Source organism: Anguilla anguilla, chromosome 7 (genome assembly GCF_013347855.1).
Source record: "Anguilla anguilla isolate fAngAng1 chromosome 7, fAngAng1.pri, whole genome shotgun sequence".
Lineage (NCBI taxonomy): Eukaryota > Metazoa > Chordata > Actinopteri > Anguilliformes > Anguillidae > Anguilla > Anguilla anguilla.
This window is the reverse complement of record NC_049207.1, coordinates 26053086-26065732: the sequence shown is the minus strand read 5'-3', so window position 1 is coordinate 26065732 and position 12647 is coordinate 26053086. Positions and strand designations below refer to the sequence as shown.

Sequence of the window (12647 nt, the reverse complement as noted above, 5' to 3'; positions counted from 1 at the left end):
CCAGGAAACTCAGCTCATCAATCTTTTAAAGTGTCACGCTGTACCTTCAGCAGATTCATGCTGGCTTTGCCCGACACGCAGCCTCCACAATGAGTCCAAGTTTCTAAATTTAATCCGCCCCTCCCCAAACTCCCCAAATTCTGACGCTGTCAGGGCCTGTGGGCGTTTTAGGGTGATTTCCACCGTGTTCGTTATTCCAGGACAAAGGTTGTTCCCGTCCGTCAGAAATGCAGGAAGCTGTGGGGACCAGGATTATCACCAAACAGTGGAAACAGTGGAAACCGTGGAAACGCATCCTTCTGCCTCGGCACACCCAAACGCTTTGTCTCACCACAGACATTCTGTATTCCCTCGTTCGCACTTTGTTGCTTATAAAATGTTATCTGCCGTTACTGCAGAGGAAGCAGAAGAAGGCCATTCTCACCCACTATGCCCTCTTGTGTATTTACTGAATACTGGACAGCCAGTGCAACACGGCTGAGGCCATTACATTAATAAAGCCCTCTCCAGATCCCTTTTGTTATTTCTCTCCCCTTTTCTCTGTCTCCCTCACTCCCTTTCCTCTTTATCTCGTTTCTTTCTTCTTCTCTCTCCTACCTCCTCTCTCTTCTCCCTCCTCCCTCTCTCTCTCCATCCTTCTCTCTCCCCTTCTCTCACACCTCCCTCTCCATTCTTCTTTCTCCTGCTCCTCTCCCTCTCTCTACTCTTGCTCTCTCTCCCCCCTCCTCCCTCTCTCTCTCCCTCCTTCTCTCACACCTCCCTCTCCATTCTTCTTTCTCCTGCTCCTCTCCCTCTCTCTACTCTTGCTCTCTCTCCCCCCTCCTCCTTTCCCACCTCTCTCTCTCTCTCTCTCTCTCTCTGGGCTGCAGGTGTTGTTCGTGGCAGATGGAAGTGGTCGTGAGATCCCTGTGTACTCTGCAGTGCTTTAGTGTGGAGAGGGGGGCGGGCGGCGGGGGTGGTGGGGGGGACCCCAGGGAGGCTTTTTTTTGCAGACTCGTGAGCGTGGCAGGTGCGGGCACGCCTCACCGCCCCATTTTTCTCATCCTGAGTCGGCCCACACATGCTCGCCGCACCTGTCCAGCCCCCCCCTTCCCCCAAACTGCCCCCCACCCCCTCCCCCAAATTTATGCTGAAGAGAAGAAATCACAGTACAAAAAGTGTGTTTAGCTTACTAGGTCTTTGTTTACACTCAGCCTGGAGTTGTTTTGCTTAATTGCTTGATTAAAGTTAAAGTTTGATTGCTTAAAGTTAATGGATCGCTAAGAGATAACTCAAAACGGACACTAATGATCATGTGCGGCTTGTGATGTGCTGCAGAACTGTTGCCCCAGATCTCTGCTGAAGACTGGTCTGAAAACCACACAATGCCCTGAGGCTGTCTATGCCCAACTAAATGGCCTTCGCTCTCTCTTTCCCATTTCATCTCCTTCCCTCTTTCCCTGAAATTGAAGTACACCATCAACATGGCAAAGAAAATCTCTTGGAATGGCTATGGAACTGAAAAAAAAAAACAACAGGAAAAAACCAAGCAATCTTTCTCCATTTCATAAGCTTTCCTCTGCGATGGTTTGAGATTTACCCGCATGCTTTCCACGAGCAGGCTCGTGAAATTTGGGGGAGCTCTCTCTAACTGGCACGTGCGGGGAAAGTGGCGCGGTTCAAAAGCCGCCGTGGCCCCTACACTTCACAGTACCAGTGCGCCCCCCCCCCCCCCGATGAACTCCAGTACAGCGCTAATGGAGACTTCAGCTGGGATTACTGGGTATCAGCACCCTTTTGCACGCAGCCTCCTGACAGATCACTGAATTAGAATCTTCTAGAAAAAGGTGTGACACCAGCAGGCCCACACGCAAGGATAAACAAACATGCCAACAGCAGTCTGGGCTGCCCTGCTGGACATGACCAGATTGAACTGGTTTGTCAGTTAGGACCTAAAACTGGCTTATTTGGGACCCGCCTATTTAGTTCTGGACCCGTAGCAAAATGCAGATATGTGGGGATGAGTGGGTCCAGATATCAGACTGAGCAATGCATGTGTTCCTGATTTCATCAGACTTGTGTTAAACCACAAAGAGAACACTAATAAAGTACAAATGTTCAAGTGGCAATCTTTAATTTTTCAGTTTCGGTGGATTTGGCGACATCTGTTGTGACTGGTGATCACATAAGTTTGTTTTCACAATCAAAATACCAGACTTCCATTCAAAACAGAGCACAGCTAGGAGCACATCCAATGCTTATTTTTCTTAGAAGATAATCCAGCAGTAGCGTATTTTGGAGAAACCAAACAATGTCGTTTGGCATTGTAATATTGAGCAACATATCAGACCTCATTTTAAAGACGCCTTTTGTATTTCAAACATTTGCTTTTCGTCAAGCAAGTTCCTGTGAGCGTGTCATATATTTGAATACTTGGCGGGGTTTTCGCACCCAACAACACCAGTGGAAAATAGCATATAGAGGAGAAATTCCAGAACGCAAACACATTGGATCGATATTGCTACAAATATGCCAGCGTGAAATGTTACCAAATCTGACATTGAAAATATTAAAAAATTAAGGATTGCCAATTTAATCAAGCCACTCTCAGCTATCAGTCTGATGAAACAAGCTGGAGATCAGACAGGAGACCTGGGATTAGTGATTAATGAACGTCCCCAATTAGCATCAATTAATGATTGCATTAGCCACAGCCACAACAAACAGGAGTCTTCCACGGGGACGATATTCTCCCTTGCTCCCTGCCCCATGATGCTGCATTCCCATGAAAGGGCCTGGATGTGGCTGGTAACCATGTCGTGCATTTCTGCTAAGTGTCTTCCTTTTGCTAAGCATCGGGCAAGACGTCTCCCGGTCACCTTCATCAGCCTGTATGCTGCAGACCGGGGGCGGTCCAGTCTTATTCGAAAAGGTGGGTGCAGGTTTTTTTTTGTTTTAGTCCAGCACTGACACCTGATTCAACTACTTAACTAATGACGGCCTTCGGTGGAGACAATGGAGAAAAGGAGAATCAGGTGCGGTAGTGCAGGGCTCACACCGGCCCCTTTTTTCAGGTAAGACCGCACACCCCATGCGCTAGACGGAGCAGGAGGCTCGGGGGGCACCTTCAATGCCCCGGTAAATAAGAGGCGACGCCCGTGAGTTACGCGGTGCCAAGTGCAATCTCGCTCCCTCCCAGAGGAACCTGCAAACAACCATTAAACCTAACCGCCAAAACTCTGATTTTATCTGAAACAGGAAACTCAGATGCCCTCCGTTCTTTCATTGCCCTGAGGCGCAATAAAAAGAGGCACTCCCACGCATCCTCGCGTCTCTTTATCTTTTTAATGAAATGCATTTCCGTGCAATGTGTTTACATCACATGAAGCGCTCTCAGATTGCCTGCAGATGAATCCATAATGGGGAAATCAGTTCATTAAAGTACAATGAAGAGTCTTGAAGCTGCGACACAGAGTTCAGTGTTAAACCAACTCTTACATGCAGTAAGAGCACCATAATGTTTAGGACAAAGCCTTTTTTTTCTTGATTTTGCTCTGTACTCCACGATTTGTAATTGAACATTTCATATGCAGTAAAAATGCAGATTCTCAGGTGTTAGTAATGTGTATTTTTATACACTTCGGTTTCACTGTGTAGAAATTACAGCAGTTCTTATACATAATCCCCCCCCCCCCCCCTACATTTCAGGGCATCATAATATTTGGGAAATATTAATGTCACGTAAATGGAAGCTCTCTTATAGCTGCATGAAAGTACATGAACGCACTTGACTTATCACACTTGACTTCTCACAAACACCCATGAAGCTATTTGTCCCAAAAATAATGGTGCCCTGAAATGGGGGGGACTGTATAAAAAGTGCTGCATTTTCTACCTGGTCAAACCAGAATGTCTACAATCCTCATTAATAAAAGCTGAGAATCTTTATTTTACCTAACTGTTTGATTAAAAATCTAAAATGGTGGAGTAATAGAGCCAAATCAAACCACACACTATTTATTTATGAACCTTTCTTTACATAGGGTAGGCTGACTGAGCACACATGGTCTTTCTGTGAATACCCCCACAAGTAGCCCAACCTGCATGTATTTGGGAGGAAAGTGAAGACCCCGGAGGAAAACCACGCAGGCACTGCTCACAGAAAGGCCGGGCCAGGATTCAAACCCACGGCCTTCTTGCTGTGAGGTGTCAGCGCTATCCACTGCACAACAGTGTGCCTTAATCATGTTAATCCTTACAAGCCAAACCAGCGCTAGCTGGGGTGTCATTTAGCATGTACTGTGTGACCTCCAGTTATTTCTTTCCTAGAGAGCTGTGCATGTGCGTGTGTGTGTGTGTGTGTGCGAGTGTGCATATGTGTGTGCGTGTGCATGTCCAACCAGGGATGAAATCATTATTTTCTATTGAAAACGGACATATATAAAAACCTGAAACCTACGGGTTGCTTCAGCTGAACTCGTAAAATACACTCAAGGTGTGTTCTGACTAATGAGCCCTTTTGCTAGGGATTACGCATTGGGATGTCTCTACTTCCGACACCACAGCAGAGCGGGGGCCATAATGCTCAAACTGCAGGTATTCCAGACATGGCTCGCACCGCTGTCCCGTGTTAAGGACTATCTGTCTTTAATAATCTATAATAACTTTGGGGAGGTGGGGGGGGGGGGGGGCAGAGCTTCATCTGATCCAGCAGCGATAAGCTTTCGACCACACAGCAGTTCATAAAACTCCTTCATCAGCAGGGTTCTTTTGGACATGAAAAAGGACAGTGGGAATACTGTATGGATGGTAGGGGCTTGTAGACGGGATCAGAGGGGCTTGTTGCTAGGCGGGCTGTAGTGATGGAGGTTGGGGGTGTGTCAGTGGGCGGAGCTTTGTGTGTGGGGGGGCGGTACGGCAGCGCTATACCTTCGCTCAGTGGGTCCAGCGTATGGATCATCAGCTGGAAGATGCTGTTCCTCATCAGGCTGTTGTGCAAGGAGGCGGAGCTTCCGCCCCTCTGAAGGCGGGGCTTGGCCTACAGGAGGAGGGAGACAGTGATGTCAAAGCCCCGGACGCGTCTGCGGACGTCCTTTCCCCGGATCGTAACGATGAATCCCCCGCTCTCCTTTTCATTTTTTCCCTCCCCTTCCACCCACGCCTACGGCTTCAGTTATTTATAGTTCTGCTGAAATAACCTCTCTGGCTATAGCAGCCCCCTCGTCCCCCCCCCACCCTCTCCGCTGCTACCCAGACTCCAGCGACGAGCCTTCTTCTTTTTTTTTTTTTTTAAGTCCCATGATTTTTTTTTGTTGTTGTTTATTCGGTGAGTGTTGCGGAGCAGCACAAGAGCGGTGCACGAACTCATCCGAAACGACCAGGAATAAACATCACAAATCCCTGAATATGCAAATGAACGTACTCTGAAGCTTTTTTAGCTTTATTTTGCCATGCTAAGCGGCGCGGGGGGGGGGGGGGGGGGGGGGGGGAGAAAGGAGAGAGAGAGAGAGAGAGAGAGAGAGAGAGAGACTATCCTTGAGACGCGGCCAAGGTGAGTCATCGTGCTCGAGTGTGCGGAGAAGAGGGAAGCTGGAGAAAAGGAAGGGGGGGATGAGGAGGGAAAGGAGGATGGTCACGAAATCTTATGATGAACGAGGGCGACGCAACTTAATTACGAAAGGCACACTCCTGGCTTTCTCCTCAGCCTGAGTACGTCTTGACCTTTAATTAGCTCCATGCACCGCTGACATCATGATGTCGTGGAAACAGTGGGGGGGGAGGGGGCGGGGGTATGGGGGGTTAAAACCACTCCTGATAAACAACAATAAAGTTAATTATTACACAATTTAAACTAAAATATAATCCAATGAAACGGGACCAAAATAAGGCATGTTCTCCTGTGACCCCCGCCCCCCCCCCCCCAGACTGTGGTTTCTAAGGTGACCCTGCCAGCCTTAGGGGGTGCCAGGAGCTGTGGCAAATCGCCACCAAAAGCCTCACACCTCAGAAGGGGCTGGGTGGAGGGAGGGGGGGGGGGGGGGGGGCAAGGGGTGTTAGCTCACAGACGGGAGGCAGCTGCTCTAAACACTTCCGCCACGTGTCGCCCGCTGGGTTTTGGCGGCTCAATCTGGAGCTGGAGGGGCCCCTGACTGATGATGCTGATTCACACGCCTCTCAGGTGGGTGGGGGGCGGGGGGGCGGGGGGGGAGGGGCGTCACTGGGCGAGGCTGCACAATAAAAAATCTCTCTCTGTCTCTCAGCTCTCTCTCTCACTCTTTCCCTCTCTTTCTCTCTGTCTCTCAGCTCTCTCTTTGTCTCTCTCAGCTCTCTCTTTCTGTCTCTCTTTCTGTCTTTCTCTCCCTGCTTCTCAGCTTTCTTGCTCTCTCCCTCTCTCTTTCTTGACTGATAACAAGCATCCCGTTCTACTTTGCAGTTTAATACAGTGTTTCTACAGTCTGAACTATGCTGGGCTGCAAACATTTCCTCTGAAAATGTGCATCGCCTCCCAAAACAAGCCTGACTCCCTGCTCCAGCTCAATAATAACCTGACATACAAAATATTCATTTTTTGTTAGCCCTGTTCCCCCCGGCGTATTGGCGTACTTCTTACATAAACATTGTTGTAAAACTATCCATGTCAAAACCACTGTATCCTTAATAGGTCACAGCCAGGAGAACACAAAGACTACAGTAAGTAATAGCATATTTCATAATGGCATCTGCTTTGCTCCCATGTACAATACATATTATTTATACGTTTCATAATCAGTTCTGTCTGCGGAAAACATTTTTAAAAAGTCCTGGTCCCCAGGAACAGAAAGCTGAATGTATCTTGTTTGAAGTTTTTGCTTCATAGGTTACACTGCGTCTGTGGTATCTCGGTAACAAGAGAACAAATATGAACTACAATCTAGGACACGATTCTACAAAAGGAAAACAAGCCATTTTAATTCCTTGGCTACATTGATTGGATTGGATCTGACTCAGGCACACGGAGATGAGGACTGGACTGATGAGTGTTTTGGGGGGTGGTTAGGGAGAGACTGTTCACATGAAACACGCAGACACGGGTATCCAGGTAGAAGGAAAGCCACAGAAACCTACCGACAGCTTGTTCTCATCCTCCACAGGCTCGGGAGTCGTCTTCGCAGAGAAAGAAAGGAAGGGAAAAGAAAAAAAAGACAAAAAGACAACAGATGTGAAGCATGCTGTACTATCGGAGGCAGATGAGAAGACAACAACAGACAGATACGTTATCGTGATGCGGTGCAGACAGACGCCACAGGCAATAACAGAGAAACAAAAGACTAAAAAATTAAAACAGTAACAACATCGTCGACAACGAGGATCGCTGCAAACGGGGCTGGATTGGCGTGAGATTTCTAGAGAGCCTCGTCTGTGGGTTGAGAGGTTGAGACCAGCGCAGAAACGTCCTTCTCAGGGTCAGGATAGCTCAGCTCAGCCCAGCAGGACAAGGGACGAGTGACGTTTAAATCCAAGGCGTCTGCTTCTAAGGTTTACTCAAATGCGCAGTAATGCTGTTGCTTGTGGAAATGCCCAGGCCTATGCGCACCATGTTTATAAAGAATCAGGGCCCGGGGTAATAAATAATTGAAGCGCCCTAATTTAACCTACTCCATGCAGGCAACTTCCTGATTACATGTCCAGGAAACAAAAGTCTGAGTGTCACCACTGACGCGAGGATGGAATCATGTACCGTATTCGAACACTTTCAACCGAATTCTAGTCAACATTGCGAAAGTGCACATCATCAAGTACTGTAATAGTTTGCAGCTGTGTAGCAGTTACACATTAAAACTCTAAAACCGGGAATCATCCAGCGCATCTCAGTTTGTGAACGCTAACAGTGGCATAAGCTCGGAATCAGCCGTTTGCTTTGATCAGCACTTTTTTCGACAACTCGCAATAGCAATCACTGCCATAAAATCTGCTCATCAGATGGGGAGACGGCAAACTCTGATTCCGTATTTCTGTTCCATTTTTGGAGTAACGGCAGCAGGCACGTCAGCTTGGAATGCATGGGCACCTGCCATATTTAACCATCCTCAGTAGAGACCCTTCGCCTCACATGAGCGCGCTGGGGAAATGCGTTTTGAGTCCCTCCCTTCACTGAGATGCCTAAAATATCTGATGTATGATAGCTGCCTGCTGCTACAAGCAGGTGTTAACTAGTGTCAGAGAGACAGCTCACAAGTACAAAGACAGCTCCTTGTTAACAAAAAAAAAATTCAAAGAGTGGTATTTTTCATATCACAACCAAAAAAAACCTAATTCATCTAAAACAGCCTCATCTTCAGACTCCAAAAAGACAAAACAAACAAAAACAACTATAATTACAGAATTAAGAATGGTTAATAAGAATGAATAAATAAATGTGTTATTACTGATTTTTTTTAAAACAAAATGGTCGCCATTGCCCATCTCATACGCAGGAGAGCCCAAGCTATGAGCACCAGACCCGCGCTCCGCAGAAGGCCTCTCAGATTGACAGCCTACCTGACAGTGCGCGGAGACGGCGTTTAGCTTAGCTTAGCTGAGCCCTGCGCACACCTCACATGGCCGGGATACAGCCCGGTCAAATGCCACGGGCTACATTTGGCGGTAATTGAGCCTTATTAGCGCTATAAACGGCACGGCTTATGCGCTAGCAATGTCTTCGAAGTTCACCGCTCGCGGTTTAGAGTCTAAAGCCATCACCTCGGCCCCAGCATAACCTGCATTCTTTCCCTCTCTTTCCTCTGTATTCTCTCATTCTCTTTCTACCTCTCTCTCTCTTCTCACTCTCCCGCCCCCTCAAGCAGTTATTCTCTTTCCATCCCTATCACAGTATCATTCTCTCTCCTTTTCTTCAGCTCCTACAGCTGCCCTACCACTCTTCTACTCCATCCCACTCTCTTTATCTCTCCCCTTCTATCTTTATCTCTCCTCTGTTCTCTCCCCCTCTCAGTCTAATAAAGACGAGCCCCTGACCTCTGGAGGGGGCTAGGGAAGGTGAGTGGGTGGGGTGGATTTATGACAGACCTGCCCCTTATCCTCTTGCTGGAGGAGGCTATGAGCAGGAGGCCAGTTATGAGCAGGGGGAGGCTATGAGCAGGAGGCCAGTTATGAGCAGGGGGAGGCTATGAGCAGGACCTGACCTGGACCTCCTGCTACCCCCAACTTGTATAACTAGGCTGGATCCAGCATGCAGAGCAGCAGATTAATTCCCTGCTTTTCCTCCACCTCCTCCTTCCCCTCCTCCTCTCACCCCCTCCTTCCTTTCACCCTCTCCACGCCCTTTCCTCTTTCCTGGAATGAGTGATGCCACGCATATCTCTAGGAAAATCATCCTGAGTTAAAGTCCAGAATATGCTTTAGCAGCTGCAGACAGGATTTCCACGGTTCCACTTCCTTCAACAGAAAAACGGCTCGCAGAAAATAAATGTTAAAAAAAGGAAAAAAAAAACCCTGAAATGTCCAGCTGCCTCCAGTTAAGCTCTAAGCACATTTATAATGATTAAAAATCCTTTCCATACTGTGTTGTCATGACTCCATCTGTCTCCCACTACAACCGCACATTTACCTCGTATGGCTACGGAACAGCCACACAGGGGTTTAAGCCCGAGTCCCATCTTTCATTATTTTTTATGGATGGCCGACTTAACGCACCAGTTTATCCACACGGAGTGGGCAACACCCTGAATAGCGTGTGACACGCGTGGAGTCTAATAGCATGAACTAGAACCTAATGCTGAACAGTGGAAATGGCCACGTGGAGACTATCAGCACGCATATTCTCTTTGCAAAATCATTCAGAAATTATTCAAGTGGAGACGGAAATTATCCATCTGAAAAATTATCCATCTGTCTCGCCACGTTTCTCTAAATTAGTTGATTGACGAGTTCTCTGTATTCATAAAACATTGCTTCTGTTACCCCTAACGACTGCTTCACCTGAGCGGGTTGCTGTTCTGCTGCCCAACCCTGTTACTGGAGATCTACTGTCCTGTAGATTAGCATTCCAACCCTAATTTGGCACACCTGATTATGATAATTAGCAGCTCAATGACAAGTATAGCTGTTCAATGCGGTGCGCTACGTTATGGTTGAAATGAAAACTTACAGGACGGTAGATCTCCAGGAACAGGGTTTGGGCAGCCCTGTTCAAGGGAGATGACTGCTTCCTCTTAAGAATGAATGCGGCCAAACATGAGGTAACTGTCCAATCTTATCACATCAGATGAGAAGGACCGGCCCACAAAGGTAAAATCAGCTTGGCTCACTAACCATTACATTACAGAACCAAAAACAACTTCCTTCAAATGTATTACTAATGTGAAATAGAAATAATGACGACTTGAAGTTGTGAGACTGTGGGTCTGGCCACACAAACTCTGATCTGATCCACACTTCTTGTGCAGGACTCGCAAGTGTATTTTGGTGATGCCGTGGATGTTAATCTCACCACTAAGTCAGCAGTTATATAAGGTCACATTAGCATAGGTCTTAGCGCTGGCTAACACTTAGGGCAGGCAGCATGTGTGTCCACCACTGCCACCTAACTTCACAAGACTTTTACTTTTTTTATTTTATTTTACACCAGAACAGGCATTAGTACTCAGATTCTGTTACGCTGTGAAGAAATGTGGTCAGCAAAAGCAATCGCGGTCACAAGAGCACTGTCACCTCTAGATGACCAACAAGGTCATCACAGGTTCCCATAGGCCAGCGCAACTAGAAGAGCAAAAGAAAGGGTCTTATAGGCTGAAATATAATTGTCCAGGCTGCGATGACATGATGCTAACATTCCTTCCAAAGATGAAAGGGCCACCTAATTCCATAGGTACCATCATTCACAAATTCAGGCTCTATTCAACCCTTCATCAGCATAGTTACTGTCACTCGGGTTACCACTGTTTCCCATGGGATGGGGCTACTATAAGAATAGGAGGTTCTTTCATAAGGGACTCCATATTACAATAAAGCTCTCAAATTGAAAGATGGGATTGGTTACTTTTTTCTGGCTTTTCCCCACGAAGGCCCTGATCAGCAGTGTCATCATTCATCCTTGTGTTTCATAAAGTTTCACACAACGTATGAGCGAAATAAAGCCTTAAAGGGCTGCCAATCATCCCTCATCTTCCTTCTGGACAGACAGCCCTGACTTGACAGATGGTGCAACTGTTTGCAAGGCTTATGCAACCAAGCAGAACGATGCTTTGCCTCGCTCTCTGCTCTGGACTATGCAAGGGTGGCGCGCCTCCCAGGTGACACTGCGACTGACCAATCGGACCACCGAACTTAAGTACACCTTGGCCTTATTAGACTTCAGCTGCTGCCCCACCTTCTGAACTCATACTCAGGGACAGCTTGGATCTTTGCTCAGGCCTGCTGTGGAACAGGAGGTAGGTACAGGAATACATCTCTCTTAGTGCTCTGACAAGGTGATTTAAGCTTCGATGGGAATTTCATGAAGAAGTGATGAAGAAGCTCATAACTCCCTGTTACACAAACAGTCATTCGTTACCCATTGTTTCGTACCGTGCAGACTTTACTCGGTAACAGATTTTTTTTCTTGGCAAGTTTATTTGTTTTCTTTTTTTTCACCAGTCTTGTCTCTCCTGCCTCCTTCCTTTGTTCGGATCTGAGCTAGTTTGCAGGATTCTTGCAAAAAAATCAGCGGAATAGTGTCGGAGGCTGTTCCAGAGTCTTTAGGCCATTTTTGTCACTGAGAGATAATGATGCAGAAACACTGCAACCTCCCAGAGAAAGAGACATTCATAAACTCATAATAGCAAGGCTGCTCTTGTAAAATTGTGCAGAAAGGATGTTGCACATTACAAATAACCCTACTCATGTCTGACATTGCACACTTAAAAGAGAAATCATTATGCACAAGTTTCATGTGGTCTGATTAGCACTGCCACTACATTATCATCCAGGGACAAACAGAACTGAATGTGCCTATAAACATTCACAGTTCCCTTTAAAAATCCTAGGTCAGATAAACCCTAAGGCTACTAGTAAATCATATGTACTAATGCATCTTGTGGACCAACAACAGTTAAGCGAAGGAAAAACAAAAGTTGCCAAGACCAGAGGACAAATTACATATTTCATAGCACTTTCATGGATTCCAAAAGTTTACTCATTTTGATGTTTAGAGATTCTGAAATGTTGATTTAAAAACATACATAAATAGACACAGGCACACATACACACCTATATTCAGATATAACATTTAATTTTACATGCCAGGCATATCCACAGCTTACTCTACAGGGTTGGAGTCCTGATCGATGTGGTCACTTCTGGCACTACAATCCTTACTTCACTCTAGTGTTTCTTTTGCACCTCTACATCGTGAACCAATGCACTTGTTGTATGTCGCTCTGGATAAGAGCGTCTGCTAAATGCCTGTAATGTAATAATGTAATCCAAAGTATTCTAGCACAATAGCTTTGAGTTTGATAAGACAAATGAGACCACCCCAGTTAAAAATAATGATTAAAAAAGTACAGTTCCAGTTATCTGGAACACGATAGTATTCATAGACAATTAATTATAGGCTATACAGTCTTCTTAGACGTTACAAGTTTGTTTTGTATCTCAGCAACAGAGAGACCATGGGGTACCGAAAGACTCTTCTTGAGCAAATTTTTTTTTTT

General features: G+C 46.4%; 1 protein-coding gene across 5 annotated transcripts in view; it reads right to left on the bottom strand.

Annotated features, from left to right (window-relative positions):
* LOC118232403 (sodium/potassium/calcium exchanger 2-like) overlaps window positions 1-12647 on the bottom strand; it is a 69741-nt gene that overhangs the window by 30534 nt on the left and 26560 nt on the right. For 3 of the 5 annotated variants that reach the window (XM_035427368.1, XM_035427369.1, XM_035427366.1), the window contains exons 3-4: window positions 7084-7122; window positions 4909-5017 (exon numbers count right to left, since the gene is read on the bottom strand). In XM_035427368.1, coding sequence (XP_035283259.1) covers window positions 4909-5017; window positions 7084-7122 — 148 coding nt within the window. The remainder of the gene's footprint in view (window positions 1-4908; window positions 5018-7083; window positions 7123-12647) is intronic. The other 2 variants (XM_035427370.1, XM_035427367.1) reach the window with 1 other exon arrangement.